The sequence below is a fragment of the Typopeltis vanoorti genome, chromosome 5 (genome assembly GCF_054136105.1).
Source record: "Typopeltis vanoorti isolate ZY-2024b chromosome 5, IOZ_Tvanoo_1.0, whole genome shotgun sequence".
NCBI lineage: Eukaryota > Metazoa > Arthropoda > Arachnida > Uropygi > Thelyphonidae > Typopeltis > Typopeltis vanoorti.
Window position 1 is genome coordinate 76641118 of NC_143553.1, and position 20299 is coordinate 76661416.

The 20299-nt window shown below is 34.2% G+C and overlaps 1 protein-coding gene across 1 annotated transcript in view; it reads right to left on the reverse strand.

Annotated features, from left to right (window-relative positions):
- The window catches only part of LOC150106557 (IQ motif and SEC7 domain-containing protein 1-like), a 341476-nt gene that overhangs the window by 13861 nt on the left and 307316 nt on the right, over window positions 1-20299 (reverse strand). The window contains exons 6-10 of the mRNA XM_090393432.1: window positions 18824-19021; window positions 12194-12411; window positions 11987-12068; window positions 8032-8239; window positions 5309-5448 (exon numbers count right to left, since the gene is read on the reverse strand). Of these exons, the coding sequence (XP_090249558.1) occupies window positions 5309-5448; window positions 8032-8239; window positions 11987-12068; window positions 12194-12411; window positions 18824-19021 (846 nt within the window). The remainder of the gene's footprint in view (window positions 1-5308; window positions 5449-8031; window positions 8240-11986; window positions 12069-12193; window positions 12412-18823; window positions 19022-20299) is intronic.

Below are 20299 nucleotides of genomic sequence, written 5' to 3' on the forward strand. Positions count from 1 at the left end.
TATTTGTGCATTGAAATTTTGGAAGTAATGAAAGGTAAAATTCTGAGTTGCTTCATAGTGCATTTGAAAGATATCCAAAAGTCTGTAAGAGACCAACTGTTCAAAACAGAAGTGAAATCCTTAATCAGAAACCACTAATAAAAGGAAAATACATGAACTTCCAGAGTTCATATACAGCCTGGTTTCCAACTTCACAGTCCTACTGTGATCATGGATGTTTTGTGAATGTCTTTAGGTGGTAGATGAATTTCACCATCCAGTGTATGACCTCTACCACACTTAGTGGAGGCCTGAAGCAGCTTGAAAAAGTTCCAGGTTTGGTTTCTAGAGCAGGGTTTCCAGATACTTTAATACTTAGCCAACTACAGTATTAATACACTACAAGTTTACAACAACTTTTCATGGATGGGATTCATAAAGAAATTCAAGCAGTACAATATCAGGCAACTCATGCTAAAGGTTTATGAATTTATAAGCTTTATATCGCTGTTAAAATTTGGTGTGCACACATTGCAGTGTGTGCTAAAATGAGATATTATTATCAAAGGGAGGATTATAAATAAGGTACATTGCAAGTTGAACCCTTTTAAGCTGTTTCTCTTATTAAGTTACCTTGATAAAAAATTACTTTCCCCCCTCCAAAGTAATTTTTTATATTTGGATATGAAACTATGTTCATATCCAAAGTAATTGGATATGAACATAGTTTCTTTCTTACTATTACTAATAGCTTGTTTATACATAAAAAATCATAAAAACAGAAATTTAATAAATGTAAACTAACATATACAAATCAGTGGGTTTGTTTCTAGACTGGTTTTTACTAGTAATTACTAATTATTTCACAAATCAATTTAATGCTTGGAAGTTTATTTTGAACTTGGTTAGATTATAATAAATTTAGTTTAATCCTTTATCCAAGTGTAAGCAAACAAAGTTTGCACCTGAAAATATCTTCAGGACTGAGGTAAGGTGGTACATTCGTTAGCAATTCATAGCAAAAGTGGTTTCATCACTCCTTGTCTCAGTATCTCCCATAATGCAAAGCACATCTCCTTGCGGAATGTATGCTGCTATACATTAAGAGAAGGGAAACTACCCAGACCAGTTTCGACCTTTATTAAGGTCTCGTAGGTGGGAGGCAGACCCAGAGTGGCGATACTAAGGCAGAAGCAATGGAGAGGTCATATTTACCTATATGAGTTGCCAACAGGCATACCACATTATTAAATTACTCTGGATTTAGAGAAAGACGTCATCATCATCAAATTCCTGCCATGTACCCTCAAGGGGTGTACAGGATATGATAGTACTACATGAAAAAAATTACATCATTACTAACTTCCTATCTACAATTTTCCTCTAAATCAGTCTGTTACTTGTCAAGACTCCAACATTATCAGATCTTATATTTCTATCGTCTAAGGCACTTTGTACCATATCAATCCACCTATATCTTGGTCTTCCTCTGGTCATTTTGCTGCCAACCTGGCAGAGAACACTTGTTTTGCTATCTTTCTTCGCCCATTCTGTTTAAGTGATCATACCACCTGAGATTAGCTCTGCTAATACATTCCTGGATGCTGACAATGTCAAGTTCTTTCCTAATATCCTCGTTTTTAATATGGTATTGCCATTGATGCCATCTGTTCACGCCTATAATCTTTCTCAGGACTCTCATATCTGCGGTCTCTAGTCTTTGGTCAAGTGTTTTATTCTGACCCAGCTCTCAGATTCATGAGTTAAAACTGGTTTGAACACTGTCTTGTATACAGCTAATTTATTTAGTGTTCAGGCTAATTTCTCTCTTATTCCATATGAATTTATTCAGTTGACTTCCCACCATACCAGCTTTGCTGATTCTGTTGTCTATTTCTATATTTAATTTACCATCTTCAGTAAAAATCGTGCCTAAGTAGCTGAAATGTTTTACTTGTTCCACAGGTTCTCCATTCACAACACAGTCAACGTTTTCAATGATTCTGTTGGAAGTTTATTTTGCACTTGGTTAGACTATAATAAATTTAGTTTAATCCTTTATCCAAGTGTAAGCAAACAAAGTTTGCACCTATAATAAATTTGGTTTAATCCTTTATCCAAGTGTGAGCAAACAAAGTTTGTGCCTGAAAGTATCTTCAGGACTGGGGTAAGGTGGTACAACACCAGGAAACTCCTTGCAAAGGTGGAGCAAGCTACCAACACTCCTATCTCAGTATCTCCCATAATGCAAAACACATCTCCTTGCAGATATGTCTAATGTTATGCATTAAGGGAAGGGCCATAACCCAGACTAGTTTTGACCTTTATTGAGGTCTCTTCAGTGGGAGCCAGGCCCAAGTGGAGATACCTGGCAAAAGCATTAGCAGGTCATCTCTACCTATAGGAGTTGCCAAATGGTGTGCCACCCTTTTTTAATAAATTACTCTGGATTTAGAGAAAGATGTTGAAAGTTTATTTTTCACTTGGTTAGAGTATAATAAATTTGGTTTAATCCTTCATCCAAGTGTGAGCAAACAAAGTTTGTGCCTGAAAGTATCTTCAGGACTGGGGTAAGGTGGTACCACACCAGAGCACTCATCTTTCTCTTTCAACATCTTTCTCTAAATCCAGAGTAATTTATTAAAAAAGGGTGGCACACCATTTGGCAACTCCTATAGGTAGAGATGACCTGCTAATGCTTCTGCCAAGTATCTCCACTTGGGCCTGGCTCCCACTGAAGAGACCTCAATAAAGGTCGAAATTCGTCTGGGTGTGGCCCTTTCCCTTAATGCATAACATTAGACATATCTGCAAGGAGATGTGTTTTGCATTATGAGAGATACTGAGATAGGAGTGTTGGTAGCTTGCTCCACCTTTGCAAGGAGTGCCCTGGTGTTGTACCACCTTACCCAAGTCCTGAAGATACTTTCAGGTGCAAACTTTGTTTGCTCACACTTGGATAAAGGATTAAACCAAATTTATTATACTCTAACCAAGTGAAAAATAAACTTTCAACAAAGTTTGCACCTGAAAATATCTTCGGGACGGAGGTAAGGTGGTACATCTGTTGGCAATTTGTATAGATAAATATGACCTCTCCATTGCTTCTGCCTTAGTATCACCACTCTGGAAATGCCTCCCACTGACGAGACCTCAATAAAGGTCGAAACCCGGTCTGGGTAGTGGCTCTTCCCTTAATGCATAACAGTATATACATGTCTGCTAGAAGATGTGCTTTGCATTATGGGAGATACTGAGACAAAGAGTGATGAGAACTTGGTCCACCTTTGCTACGAGTTGCCAACGGATGTATCACCTTACCTCAGTAAGGTGGTACATCTGTTGAAGTACATCCTTGCACCTGAAGATATTTTCAAGTGCAAACTTTGTTTGCTTACACTTGGATAAAGGATTAAACTAAATTTATTACAATTAAATGCTTATAGAGAAAAATTTTTAAATTTACTCTTATTTGGGCTGTGAACTGCACCGGCTTCAAGTTTAAAACAGTAAGAATTAAATTTCATCTGCATATTTTAGAAATACTTAAGTGTTTTTTATTCCACTTAAAGAATAAAATATCTTAGTTCCCTCACAAACAATTCCTCCTCGTATCTTCATCCATCTAGGATGGGTTGAGTCCCCTCCTAATGAGGGGTTTACTGGTGTATTAATGCAGCCGGTTTGCCACTCCTCTGCTGCATCCCCTAAGGTGATATATTTCTGATTGTATCCATGTCTGTTCACGGGGCCGGTTTGCCTGCTTGCGGGATGAAAAACCCCAGATAAACTAGTAGAAAAAATCGTGCTGTCCATGCCCAAGACCGGCTAACTTGGCTATGGCTGAGGAAGATCCATGAGCTCCTCACATCTCCGACGGGAATAGAACCTAGGACACTCCTTCCCCAGGCATATGATTGCAAAGCGCATAGCCACTAGGCTAACTGTGCAGACCACAAACAATTACTTCCAGAGTAGTATGATACTGAAAATTCCCAATACTAGGTTGATAATTTAAGGTAATAGATTTTTTTAAAAAATCTAAACATTAAATGATAGTGGTTTAACAGTGAATCATTTTTGACAAAGAATAAATTTAACTTTTATCTGACTGCATTCTAACTGTCAAATAAATTTTATTTTTACAAGCTGATTAATAAATTATTTTAATAAATCTAAACTAGCAAGTTTATTATCCACTATTTCATAAATAGGAGTCAACGTGACAAATGCACTAGCATGAGTTTTTTTACAACTATTTCATGGTCATGTTGAAAGCATATAATTTCTTAGCATCTTTAATTTATTTCATGGTGAGTGGATAAACACAAATAACATAAGCAAGAAGACCTATGAATCAAAAGGTAGAATCCATGTTGATGATCACTGCTTATGAAAATGGACAGTTAACTTGGGTATAATTTATATTCTCAATGCTTTATTCTTATTTTCTTAATGTCTCAAATACTGCTTATCTGGATGGGATTGTACTGTAAGCTGTTTAAATGCAATGCAAAGAAACAGAAGTTCTGTTTCTTTGCATTGCATTTACCACAAATGAAGAACAGCATTAGTGAAACATTCAGAGTTGTAAATTTTTTTCTGTCACCATTATCATTTTCTGAAAGATAGCTGCAATGTACATACTAGATATTGGATAATCCAACACAAGTAATATTTCATAACTAGTTTTCTAAAAACACTTTCTTCCAAACTGGTGTGTCATTTGTCACTTACAAATCAAAGCTGCATAACTGGAAGGACATTCTTTCTATAGCAATGCAAGTATTTGGCTGAATACTGAATGAGCAAGGAGAGGCTGTCCATTTGGCTATTATATTATGTTCTGTATTGGTTTGAAACATACAGAATAGAATTCTTCATGTTCCAATTTTATTCATGCTAGCCAGCATGTAATTAAATGGATAATATTCATCTACTATATGATCCTCATTTCCCAAAAAGTTCTGTCAATTATTATTATTATGGAACAGTTCTAAGCATGAGAGATTTCCCTGTTGCTTTACATGCCACATATAATATTATCTCTTAAAAATATACCTGTGCATGTGCACACATGTACATATGTGTGTTGAAGCCCAATTTGTAGAAGATCCCCTCCCTCAGTCATATCTCCTGAAATTTTTTAGCTAAATTAGTTACCCATGGAAAGACAAAAATATAGCATGTTCATTTTTGATTGGATCTTTCTAACCAAGAAACATGTGACAAACATCTTGCAGATTAATACACAGAAGTGATCTTAATGTTTTAAAGTGCAGTTTTATTATATTATTATCTGTAGAAATGTAGTTTTCAAATAACTTACTGGCTTTTTTCCAACAACTGTCTGCTGTACCTTGATTACTTGGGTCACATGATCTGAGCCCATTTTAAATTCATTCACTTTAATTCTTTCATAAATTCCAATTAGCATATCTCTGTCTAAGTCATGACTGTCATCTATTCCTGTACAAAAAAAAAAAAAAAAGAAGCCAAATTAATTATAAAATGAATAAAATATGCAATGATATTAATTAATAATTCATACCTATACTGATTTTTAGTAGATAAAAACATGCATTTTTTTTTTTAATCGAGAGAACTTGAGCACAGTCTGAACTGGTTAAATAATTAAATGTTGAAGATAATAGCAGAATATAATAGGAGATAAAATCCAAAACGTTTAGCAATTTATTATAAAAAGAATACATTGCTAATGAGATCTTCTCTTTACTCTCAATGTAATGAATTTGCTAGACTTATTGAAAACAGTACTAAAACCCCAACTGAAGGATATTATTCAGTCACCAATGATTTCCAATGAATCTCTTCTATGACATTAAATTGCTGCCTTTTAAAATTTGATTCTGATTTACAGAAATAAAAAAAAGTTCAAAAGGCACTCTGAATAGTAAGGCTGATTGTTACTCTTATTTTTAGCAAGAAATTGGAAACTGACAAGGCAGAATAAGTGTGTATGTTGTCATGATGAAGAAAGCAGTCACTGTTGTTCCATTTAAGTAGAATCTTTTGTTGCATGGCCTCTCAAAATCACCCAAACATCTTGATATAGTTCATTACTAAAAATTTGAGAATGCTTTTCATATTTTATGAGGATTTAAATATTTGTCTAATTTCATGCAAATTCTGTTTTGAATAACAGACTATCAATACACAATATCAAACAATCTGCATCAGTGACCAATTAGACATCCGACACATACCAGTCACTTCATTAGATTTTTAACTTTTATTCTATGCATAGGCATGCAACTGCCAATATGGATCATCCTCTTCAGTTCCCAGTGCATAGTTCAGTGAGATGTGGGTCAGGCACAGTCTTCATTAAATGCTTCAGTCAATTGCTCTATACAAGAAGTTTTGTTTGTCTGTACAAGCTTTCTCAGATGACAATTATCTCTTTCTCCAGACTGTCTTAGGACCACAGTTATGCCTCTGATACGATCAATATCGGTTATTTTTCCACTGATTTAACACCTGAGATATATCTCCTTTTGAGAACCCAGTCAGCTTTGTTGTTTTCAAAATTGTCTCGAGCCAGATGGACACCTACAATAAGCCCTTTATCAAACTCCAAAAGATCCCCCCCCCCATTATGATCAACATTACTGACCAGTAAGCATTCGTAAATAGTTGCCTAGAACATGAGATGACACACATGACCAAGTATTTTGCATATATGCTGTGCAAGTGATGTTTACGTACATCTGCATAAAAGTTTCCAATTCAGTGGTTGGTATGTGTACAATGACTACAAATCATAACTGACCTACTAAAGGGCTACCATTTAAGCCAGATAACGTTTAGTGATCAAGTGCTGGTTTTTTTTGTTATACCTTTTGAATGTAGATGGTAACTAATTACTGCATGTTTTAAGAAGTTTTGAAGAAATAACAAAAAACTATTAAATGCAGATCAAGATACACAATGTCAAGGAAATATGAATAGAAAAAACATGCAATTTAAAAACTGAACATCCATACGATAAGAAGAAGAGTGAATCAGTGAAAGATTCAATTATACAACTGCACTTATCTAAAATTCCTTTGTATCAGTTGGGAGAATAATAACCTGTACCTTATGTTGTAAAAACCTGAACTGAATTCCTACCAAGGAACATTTCATGTGGTTTTTTGCCTAAAGGAAAATTAGTTTTGTTTTTGCCTGAAACAGAAGTAAATTAACAGACACAGCACACTAACGCTACATAATCTTAGATACCTTTAGCTACGCTACACTACTCTCTTCTTAACAGAATTAATGAAATCTACTATATCTTACAGCAGTGCAGTTGTTTTATTTTTTTTTAATTTTATTTTACAGAACAGACAGCTATTCAGAAGTGATGGAAAAATCTTTTATTTTTTTTTATTCTAAGAACTAAGGCACTTATACATGTGATAAAAACTTGTCAAGAAACGTTAGTGGATCATACAGAATATTTCAGAATCTCCTGATCAGTTTATGATCAAGAGGTTTTTGAAATACTAATAGAAAATAAATGTTTGTCCTATGGAAGTGTGTCATACAATGTGTACTATGTAATGTGTGTTGTGTGTATGTGTTAAAGGAAGGGAGAGGGTTTTTATCCGTCCACCCCCAAAAAAAGAATGACCTCAGGTAGAATACTACTTTATAGTTGTCCAATTTAATGAGTGTCTTTATTTTGTTGTTTTTATGACCATTCACTAAAATATACCTTTGTTAGGATATGACCATCTAGTATAATTAAGTATGAAATCATGAGCTGTATGCTTTAAAGCAAAAATGACAGGGAAAGGCACAGAGATGCAAATGATGCATTTAAGACTGAGAAGACTAAGGGATTTGGAAAAAAGTCAACCCTTGATTCGAGGTACACAGCATTCTAAAGCCATTGAAGATACATTTCAAAAATTGATTAAACTTAATTAGTTTTGAAATGTGATATCAAAAAAAAATTAAAGATTTGGTTCATAATATTCTGCATACTTCTAATCTGAAAACACATGTTAAAATAATTCATAAGATTTTTTTTTTTTAACAAACCTCTTAAATTTTTGACAAATTCTTCTAACTTCATCCTTTTTTCAGATTTCATGTTAGGGGTATGGAGATCTGTATTCAGCATGATTATTGCAAATGCAAGTACAAATACTGTATCAGGATTATGCAACTTTGACACGATATCATGATTGCATTCATTGTACCTATGACTGAATACTTCTATCAGCCTCTCAATTTTTTGGGCTTCACCCTAATAAAATAATAAAATTATTGGAATTATTACATGCACTTATCAGTGGAACCATATCTGCAGTAAAAAAAAAAAAAAAAAAGAAAAGAAAATTAAATATTAGCATTAATGATTTTTTGCAATTAGTAATGCAAAAAAAAAAATGTTTGTTAAAAGAATATAAATTTGACTCATATACATAGTTTACTAATGATTTAGAGGCTAATCATATGAAATAAACATCAATTATCATGAGATGAAAATAATGCGAATACTTAGAAGAAATTTTTTTCTATTCAAATCAGAATTAAATACTTCAGTTAGTAGCAGTTTAAATAAGACCACTTACATATCTATTGCAGTAATTTCTATAATTCCTATACGTTGTGAATTTAAGAAATTTAAATACTATTTTTACATTATCACTTAACCAAGATATTAAATTCTGATTATCAGAATTTATATTTTAAGTAATAAGTTTATCAATATGGCCAACAGTAAATGTTTTGTAAAGCATTCTAGAGTCAATGAAATTTCACTGTAGATGCAAGTCATAAATAACTGCTCTATACATTCATTACTTCTATGCTAATTGTTTCAGCTGTACTCTTTTCCTTATTAAATTCAGTGATCAGAGATATTTTCTTTCTTTTCATGCTTTTCAAGAACAAAGAATTTCAATCACTAAATTTAGAGACCACAGGTATTACATGGGTGAGATTTTAGACAATAACAGCCGTGTGAATGTAGATATTTTGCAATTTGTTTAAAAAAATTTTTTATAAATGTAACTTAGGATTTTATAGGTATCTTTTTACTAATAATGGTGAACAAATATTCTTCTGAGCATAGTTTGAGAATTAATAAAACACATGCAATGACTAGTAAATATATATCATTATTTTATATACTAATAATATTTAGTTCTTTCCTAGAACTTCCTTCTTTCCTAGGACATTGTCAGCATCCAGGAATGCGTTAGCAGAGCTAATCTCAGGTGGTATGGTCACTTAAATAGAATGGGAGAGAAAAGATTAGCAAAACAAGTGTTCTCTGCTAGGATGGCAGGAAAACAACCCAGAAGAAGACCAAGATATAGGTGGATTGATACGGTACAAAGTGCCTTAGACGATAGAAATATAAGATCTGATAATGTTGGAGTGTTGACAAGTAACAGACTGATTTGGAGGAAAATTGTAGATAGGAAGTTAGTAATGATGTAATTTTTTCATGTAGTACTATCATATCCTGTACACCCCTTGAGGGTACATGGCAGGAATTTGATGATGATGATAATATTTAGTGCAGTAAAATCTCTCAAATCTAAGAATCCAAAAACTAGTGCCATCTGTAAAGTCAGTTTTCAGAATACAGCATTATATTGTTTATAATGTTTGTCTACACATAATACCATTTATCCAAAAACCATGGCTTTTTTAAATAGTAATTTTCAGCAAAACTACATCTTGTCTTAATTACACAAAGGTTTCATACAAAATTCAGTTAGAAATGTTTCATTCTTTTCTCATGTGACCAGGGCCACCGAGAGAAATTTTCGGGCCCGTGACAAGTCTGTGGTCCGGCCCCACTTAAAAAAGTGCATCACTTTTTCAATATCTTGGTCAATATCAATACCTCCATCTTCAAATATTTCAGTAGTAAATGCTTGTTTTTTAAATCTTCTTTTGCCTTCTCACGATCCCTTTTCTCCTTTTGTTTTTGATTCCAGATTTATGATGATACATTTCTGTTGGTCAAATTTTTATTATTAAAAATATAATTTTAATAATTAAAAAAATCAAATTAATAAGAATACTTACTTTTATTTTTTAGAGCATGGCCTACATTATACAGTTGCACACTTTACAAACAATCACAAAACCTTCGTCTATCAAAATACTAACAAGAACGAAGCGTTCTGGCAGGGAACATTACTGTGAATACAATTACTAGCTAGTGCAGCCGACTGTAACAACCTTGCACTAACGCCTATTGATGTCATCACCCCTATAACTACAGCGATCCGCAACGAGAGAATCAGTGTCTTCCGGACACTCACAGCAAGCTAAAGAGCGTAGCCATCTGTCTAAAACAAAACACAGTATCATTCTCGATATGCCATTATCCTTTATTATTGTTGCACGAGAATTAAACCAAGCATTATAAACACAGTTATGTGACACGTCGGGGCCCTTTTCGATGCTGGGCCCGTGACAAAAGTCTCAGATGGCATTCCCTCTCGGCGGCCCTATACGCGACTACTGAGTTGTCACATCAACATTCTTTTCATGAGTTAGAAAGGCAGTTTTTTTCCTTCTAAAATATGTCATCTGAAGTCAATTACAATGAAAATCTTTAAAATGTCACTAAAAAATAATCATAGGCCGTTTAACTGCCAGTATTTGTTGAACAAGCTAACATAGCTTTTTAAGTTTATAAGGCTTGCATTTTTAAAATAAAAATAAATGTTTTGAGAATCAAAATAAAATATAATAATGCAAAATAATGAATTTTAAATTAATATTTATAGCAGATCTTTAGATGCAGTCAGAAGAATGGTTGTGTCCCTTTGGTCAAAAACATCTGTCTGCCTGTCAACTAAGGGTGAATTAGCAGGTGTCATAATGAGGTGGTGCCCCTACCCCAGTTTTCTTCAGCATAAAAGCTATCCATTGCAATGACTTTACAAGTCCTACTTTAGCAATGTTGTTCTCAGGTCTCTTGCTTCATGAAATACTCACAGCAAAATTCTTCTCAATAAAATACTCCATCTGCAATATCTTTAATCCACAGCTCATAACTTTGAATCTGTAAAACATAGAGCTGACATTCATCATTTGTCCATAGTATTAATCTGTTCTAAATCATCCTGTAGAGATTTTATATCAGTAGCATTCCATTATCATCAGCAAGCAACTGGATATCACTTTTCAGACCACTGCTAATAACATTAATATACAAGATAAACTGCAATGATCCAAGAATCAAGCCCTATGATACCACAGTAAGCTGCTTATCGTTATCATTCTGCTCTTTGAATCATCCTCTTCAGAGTTTACAGAAACAGTTCAAACTGCTGGGAACTGGTTGCGTGCACATGTGTGCGCGCACACACACACAGAATCACAAAATTCTGATATGGACATGCAATCATTTTTATTTAGGTTATGAGAGTTAGCAAGTCTCTTAACCCTAAATTTCAAATTAAATCAGCTTTTATATGGAATGCAATTACTATTTCTAATGCAACATTCATACCATGATCTCAAATGTTTTACTTTTTAAGGTCTGTTTTGGAAAATTGGACTTTAGAAAATCCATTTGTGTGTAGCTTGAAGTGCTACAGAAACATGATAGTAAAATCACAAATCATGAAACAAGTAGCTAATTATCTTTAGAGTAGGCTAAGTAATGGGTTCCACTTCTAAAAGATCTGAAGGTGGTTTGTAGGCTACGGTTGCTGCTTATGTGTTTAGCTGAATTGCTTTTGCATATTGTGTTACACACTGTTTCATAATAATCACACTAATGCAGTCCCTTGTTTTCCAGTAGTGCAGTTCATCTTGTTCTCAATATATTGGGAAAAATCCGAGCACAACAGCATAACTTACTAATAAGAATACATTTTTTTTTTTTCAATAAATCTCACAAATAATCATTTCTGTGTGTTAAATATGTTTGTTATGAATAATGTAGATGTTAATAGTTCCTCAACTGTTAACATCTACATTATTCATAAATATATACAAATTTAAAGACATTACTTACAGGCATTCTAAAATAAGTTTGAAATTTTCTAAGTGCTACATCAACTTGCATTCCAGCTAAGTCCAGTTCTTGGGAAAAACATCTGTAAAATGGAAAAGTAGAGTTAATAAAAGTTCAAATGAAAAAAAAAAGTTGTTTTAAAATATCTGTCTTTCAGTACACTTACATTTTAAATAATAGATATCTGAGAGATAAAAAAATACTTACTCTAGTACCATCATATTAAAGGAACATTGCAAATTTCCAAGATATTCGCCAATCATCTGTTTACTCAGTCCTTTTCGAGTTAAAAGAAATCTGGCAACTGCTTGTGGTGAAGCTTCTAGAAATCCTCTCTGCATTAGATACCGAATTCCTCGTTCAGGTTTTTTATTGAAAAGATTCAGTCCTACTCTGTATTGCCTTTTTCGCTGAACTTCAGACAGCTGTCAAAGTTAAAAATTTATTAGGGATTATGACCGCTATTCATAACTTTTATGTATTAAAAAATTGCATATTAACACCTCATTTTCTTGATGCTAGAAGGCAGATGAAATTACAAATCTTTTTTGTAAAGAATATCACTTGTTCCGTAAGGCACCCATAGTCTCATTTCATTTTAACAAGCCACCATGCATCAAGGGGTACTTAAGGGTCAAAGCTGTATAACTCAGAGGAGACCTCCACATAGCCTTTAAAGGAATGTGGAGAACCGACCAGGGCTTCTGACCTAATGTCCAATCCTCATTTTCTCGTGATGCACCCTGTTGGGTATCTACATGGATACTGAAGGAATGAGGATGGGCTGGCAATTTGGGATTTAGCTGACCAAATTGTATTCTTATTGGCTTAAACCAATATAGAAAATGATGGTACAACATGACAAAATTTCATGCTGCCTGGAGCATCATCCAGTAAAACAAAGCCCCCATTGTTTTTGCCAGGGAACCAGGGCGAACAGCGAAAAGTCAGCTACTGGAAAAATCTGAAAGCACACTCCAACTCAACATCACCAGAGTTAAAGATCAGTACTATCAACATAAGAAGCCTGAATGGCAAAGAAATGGAGCTAGCTGAGGAATTAGATAAGTACCAGATCGACATAATAGGGGTGATTGAAACCAAAATGACAAAAACTGATGACATCTTTTTGAGAAATAAATACAAAATGTTATATTCAGGAAATGACAATCAAGGAAAAGAAGCTGTAGCCATAGTATTCAACACAAAATATGAGGCTAATCTTCTTGAATGGCAGTCAGTCTCAAGTACAGTGATGTGGGCAAATATCAGAATGGGGAATTGGACAATGAGACTTATTTGTGCCTATGGTCCCACAGAAGGTTCTACTAAGGTAGAAGTGAAGGATTTTCTTGATGCTTTAGAGAAAGCAACTGACACAATGAAAAAGGAAAAGTTGGTCCTTGTTGGGATCTAAATAGCAGAGTAGGAAATGATTGTCAGACACACAAAAATATTTTGGGAAAATTTGGAGAAAAGAGCAAAGCTAATAATAATGGCAAAATACCTGTTGGATTTCTGCTCAGGACATGGACTGGTTATTACCAATACCATGTTCCAACATAAAATGTGCACACATTCGCATGGAGAGAAGAGGCTAGGAATAAGAAAAGTTTCATTGACTATGTTATTGTTGATAGTGATGTTTTCTCCCTGGTGTAGGACACCAGAGTGTACAGAGGGTTTGAAATTAGAAGCGATTGCTATTTAGTCTTGAGCAGGATAAAACTGAATTTCATATTGCAAAGAATAACATGTAAGAAAGTTTTAAAGCGAATAAAAGTTGAGCAGCTCTCAGATGTGAAGTGTAGACTAAAATACACAAAGATTATGAAGAAAAAATGAAAGAGTTTGAGAACAGGAATCAAACCTTGGAGATTCAGTGGCAAACTCTGAAGAAAACATTGATTCTGCCAGAGAGGCATGTGGTGAGGTTGTCTGCAAGAATAGAAAAATCAGAACTTCATGGTGGACACAGGAAGTTAAAGAGGCAGTGAAGGAAAAGAAGAAAGCATATCAAAAGTTCCTGGGAAATAAGTCAGCTTGTGCTCTTAGAGAATACAGAGACAAATGTAAGAAAGCGAAACACTGTGTAAAACTAGCTAAACAAAATTCATTGGAGGACTTTGGCAAGAACATGGAAAATAAATATCAAGAAGGTGGTAAGATATTCTGGAGGTTTTTGAAGAGGCTTAGAAATGGAGGAAAGAGTGCTATAAAAGGAGTTAGAGATGATAAAGTTGACATGAAAACAGGAGAAAAAGATATCCTTGAAGTATGGAGTAATTACTTCGAAAAATTGCTAAATGAAACAAGCAGTGATAGCACAGTGGTAAAAAACACTCAACAGGCATACAATCAGGAATACATATCCATACTTAAGTAGAAAAAGCCATCAACGGCTTGAAATGTGGAAAGGCAGCAGGAGTAGATGATATTCGACCAGAAATGCTGAAGTATGGTGGTATAAAAGTCTTACAGTGGCTGCACTGCATAGTTCAGAAATCCTGGACAGAGGGACAAATTCCCGATGATTGGAGTAGAGCTCTCATAGTACCCATATATAAAACGGGAAATAAAACTAAATGTGAGAATTACAGTGGTATTTCCCTACTGAGTATTCCTCGCAAGATCTATGCAAGTATACTTGAGAAACGGTTCAGAAGAATTGTGGAAGAAAAGCTTGGTGAAGAACAAGCCGGATTCAGGCCAAATAGAGGCTGTCAGGATCAGATCTTCACTTTATGACAAATAGTTGAAAAAGCATGGGAATATAACAAAGATGTGTATTTAAGTTTTGTCAATCTGGAAAAGGCATATGAAAAGGTGCCAAGAGAGAAGCTATTCAATACGCTGGAGTTATATGGTGTCGATGGAGCATTATATCAAGCAATACTTAGTCTTTATTTGAGTTGTAAGTCAGCAGTTAGAATTGAAGGAAGTACAGGAAGATGGTTTAATGTTAAATCTGGTGCGAGACATGGATGTACATTATCTCCTCTGTTATTCATTATCTATATGGATCACATTATGAAGGAAAGTGGTATTAAACATGATATCAGAATTGGAGATGTTAATGTCAGCTCTTTGCTTTATGCGGACGATGTTATACTTTTAAATAAATCCGCTACAAGTTTGCAAGATTCCCTGACTAAATTGAATAACTGTTGTAATAGATATGTTATGAAGGTCAGCATTAAAAAGACAAAGACAATGAAAATAGGTAGAATTGTTGAAATTGTCAACTGTGTTGTGATCAGGCAAACTGTGGAACAAGTAAAACATTTCAGCTACTTAGGCACGATTTTTACTGAAGATGGTAAATTAAATATGGAAATAGACAACAGAATCAACAAAGCTGGTATGGTGAGAAGTCAATTGAATAAATCCATATGGAATAAGAGAAAAATTAGTCGGAACACTAAATTAGCTGTACACAAGACAGTGTTCAAACCAGTTTTAACTTATGGATCTGAGAGCTGGGTCAGAAGTAAAACACTTGACCAAAGACTAGCTACTGCAGATATGAGTCCTGAGAAAGATTAGGGCGTGAACAGATGGCATCATGTCAATATCATGTTAAAAACAAGGATATTAGGAAAGAACTTGACATTGTCGACATCCAGGAATGCATTAGCAGAGCTAATCTCAGGTGGTATGTTCACTTAAACAGAATGGGCGAGGAAAGATTAGCAAAACATGTGTTCTCTGCCAGGTTGGCAGGAAAACGACCCAAAGGAAGACCAAGATATAAGTGGATTGATATGGTACAATGTGCTTTAGACAATAGAAATACAAGATCTGATAATGATAATATTAGAATCTTGACAAGTAACAGATTGAGTTGGAGAAAAATTGTGGATAGGAAGGTAGTAATGATGTAAATTTTTTGTGTAGTACTATCATATCTTGTACACCCCTTGAGGGTACATGTCAGGAATTTGATGATGATGACCATGCATCAAAAACATAAAAGAAATCTTCCTGAATTTTGCTGCAAATATGTTTACATTTTTGTAAATTGTTTACATAAAAAACATCTGAAAATTATTCTGACTGGAAATGTTGAAGCAAGAATTTTTTTTTCTCCCTGTTTGGTATGAAATGACGAATATTCATTATCATTTCTTTTAATAATTTTCATCACCAGTTGAAGCTTAAGCCCCTATTGAATTTTGCCAAAAGGCATTTATTTGATGAGCTCGCTCAGATAACTGCTAGTAATAAGCAGATTGACAAATGGCTCTCTGGCCGAATTGTAAGGTGCGGGTAGAACAGAAAAGAGGAAGGTAACAAGTGAGATTCCATGGAGCTCAGTAATGTAGCCATTGCTGTTCAATCTTCATATTAAGAATCCTGTGAATGGACTTAAAGAGATATGTAGAGATTTATGGATGGGAGGGGTGAAGCCTGAGTAGAGTTATTAGAAATGGTACTGATGTAGTGCTCTTCAAGCTACATCAGTACAGTTAGTCTGTGAGACAGTGGTATAATCAGCCAACTGGACCACTCTTTGGAACAGCATCAAGAATATTTAGACGTTTTAGGGTCACCACACCAAATACATGAGAAAGTATTTGAAAGTTTATGTGTATTTGTGATTTGTATAGAGTAAATAAATGAAAAGTAATATCATCATCAATTTCCTGACGTTTACCTCCAAGGGGTATTCAGGTTACTATGACAGCACTACATGATTAAATTTACATTATTAATCTCCTATCAACAATTTTTCTCCAAATCAATCTATTACTTGTGAGCACTCCAATATTGTCATATCTAACATTTTGTGCTTCTAAGGCACTTCTGACTGAATCAATCCACCTAGACCTTGGTCTTCCTCTGGGTCTCTTTTTCTTGCAACTTGGCATCAAACACCCATTTTGCTAATCTTTCTTCATCCATTCTATTTCAGTGGACATACCACCTTAGATTAGCTATGCTGACACATTCTTAAATGATAATAATGTCAAATTCCTTTATCTTCATTTGTAATATGATTCTGCCACTGATTCACTCCTCTAATTTTTCTCAGAACCCTCATATCTGTGGTCCTGATCAAGTGCTTTATTTCTAACCCAACTCTCAGATCCATAACTTAAAACTGGTTTAAACACTGTCTTGTATACTTATTTTGGTGTTTGGGCTAATTTCTCTCTTATTCCATATAAATTTATCCAGCTAGCAAACCCATCATACCAGCTTTGCTTATTCTGTTGTCTATTTCCCGATTTAACTTGCCATCTTCACTAAAAACTCTGCCTAAATAGCTGAAATATTTTACTTGTTCTATAGGATATCCATTTAAAAGCCTGAAGTTTTCTAAATCCTAGTACTCAGGCATAAAATCATGAATGATATAATTTAAGCCTAATAACATTTACTCCAGGTGTTATCAGAGAAAACTAAGACAATGAGATAAATTCAATTGAATAATATATTCGTTATGTATAACTTATTTCTCAGGTAATAAAAAGAATATCATTTATTATGATATACAGAGAACTGTGGGAGTTCCCACATTAAAAAATACACAGTAAATGATGAAATAATATAATTGTATATCAGTTCAATGTCAGTAAATGTAAATCATGCACTTTGGTGTAATTAGATATTCAATGTCACATTATATTGGTGGGATTATGCTAGAAGAAACTTTTCAGGCTAGGGATCTTGGAGTGTTTAGTAGACAGGAAGTTAAGTTCAGGAGCAATGGAGCAAAGATTGCAAATACAACTCAAAAGATAATTACAAATGCTGAAACGAACTTTGACATGTAAAGATAACTATGTCAGGATTCTAGAATACTGATTATGAAGACAGATTGAGAATTTGTAAACTGCAGACACTAGCAAACAGGAGAAAGAGGGGTGATATGATATGATTGAGACTTACAAACTTCTGAAAGAATCACATAGGATTTCAGTGGATGGAATTTTGCATTTTATGGAGGGTGGGGGAAGGACAAGAGGACATCCTTGGAAGCTGAAATGAATGCTGCCAAGAATGGGGGGGGGGTTTGCTATACGATATGCTATTCGTATAGCAAAAATATGCAAGTTCTGTTCACTTAAACTCTGATATTCTAGGTCTAGCTACTCACTGATGAGACCTCAAAAAAGGTTGAAACCTGTCTGGGTAGTGACCTCTCCTCATAATGTAAAACAATACTACATCTCCTAGGAGCTGTGTGTTTTTACATTATGAGAAAATATCAAGAATAGTGATGGATCTTGCTCCACCTTTGCAACGAGCTGCCTTGGTGTGGCACTACCAAGTGGTCACTTACACTTGGATCCGCCGATAGTTCATCGGCATGAAACGTTCAGATTGTAGTTTTCGATCTTAGTTTCGCTTACTGGCTGAAAAACAATAAAGGATTTTTATCCCCCTTAACTTATCAACCTCGCCAGAAAAAAATAGCCGTTTGGCTTTTCATCATGCTAATGTTCAATTGACTAATTTCGTCATTAACAGTAAAGTAGCAATGTGTTTCACCAGTTTTTTGAAAAAGGAACTAGCTACGTTAGAGTTGTTAATGATATCATTGTTTTCAAAAGCTAAGAGTTTAAATTTCAGGTGTAGCGAGTGCAATTTTAAAAATTTGAATATTAAAATACAAAGAAAAAAATTCATAGATTAAAAAAAGATACTCTTGTACTTAATAATAAACTCAATAATAAAGCATTTATATATATGACTTATATGTACACAGTTTGAATGTGACTGAAGTGTTATTTCATGTTAAAAATAGTACTTTTTCAATGTTTTTAAACTTATGGGATGATTTCTAATTATGAAATATATAAAACAATTCTGAATTTTTAGGAGAAATACCTTATATGCAGAAGTCACTAAGGTCTCCTGAGGCATTCTTACATTAGTATCTGTAAAACTATGACCAGAATAATGTATATTTTCTGCTGATGAAGGTGGAGTACTTGAATAACCAGCACCTTCTAAGCTATCTTCGCTATTTTCTGATATATTACTTAGTCTTTTATCCTCAGCACTAGATGATGATTCTGATAGGACCTAAATGCACAAAAGAGTAACACTTTTAAAAATAATTTTCATATTTTAGTGACAAATATAAAAAATTATTTTAAGTATCAAATCATTAGTAACTGATTGTTAAAATCAAACGGAATAATTATACACCAAACACAAGAATAGTACATGTGAAGCAGAGATGCCTGCCTGAGAGTGTCATTTCATCTTTATTTTACCAAAGTATAAGTAAACAAAAGATGAAATATTTGCACAAATAGGCTATATGTATATAGAAAGTACTAGACTTATTTTCAAGTTGTTCAACTTTGTATTCCATGAGAAAGAGAGAAAGGGAGAATTGTGAACAGATCTACTGATAAGACCTCAATACAAGTAGAAACCAGTCTGGGTAGTGACTCATCATGCCTGACTTGTATATAAAGAGCTGAAATCATCAGCTCTCTGTACATAAAGTTGTGTAAATCATGTAGATATTTCATGCAAAAAGTTTTATCTGCTTAAGATTGGGTACAATAAGAGTAATTGTGCACTGAGCAAACAATCATCTACCACCTAAAGATTTTCACAAACATCCATATCATTGCAGGATTTTCAAATCCACAACCTGTTGATCTGAGAGGCAGACATGCTATCCACTCAGTGAACCAAGACAGGCAATACATGGCTTCATTCTAAAAATCATAACTTATGACATTTTAATATAGCCAAGAGAGGTTGTAGAAGAATGGAGCTCTACAAACAATGCAGAGAAATTCAATACACTACTTCTACAGAATACATTCTCTTCTCATAAATAGTAATAATCAAATGGTGTCTACAGACCATTAAGGCCAATAGCCTGCTAAGTACTTGGGTTTTCATAGCATACTATGTATGCTATGAAAACCCAATGAATTTTGTTTTTATGCCTAAATACATTTTGTAGGTAAACTGCTTTTATTTTCCTGGCTGGATGCAGGATGAAAAATCCAAATTTCTGGGAGAAACAAACCTTCTATATCAGACTGGCTAATCACCTTTACTTGAAAAGCACTGAATTTTTGTGTCCTATACAGGATTAGAGCCCAGGTTATTCCAACCAAAAGGCATCATCAAACAATGAGCTACAGAGGCTCTTTTCTTATCCTCCTAATGAGCATTTTCTGTGGTATACAAAATAATGATAACCCAGAATACACAAATATATCCATATTTTACATACACTATTATAACTGACTATTTGACCTGGATTTCATGACATGTACTTCAAGAAAACTTGCTTTTCTATACATATATTTCCTTCACATATATTGAAAAATC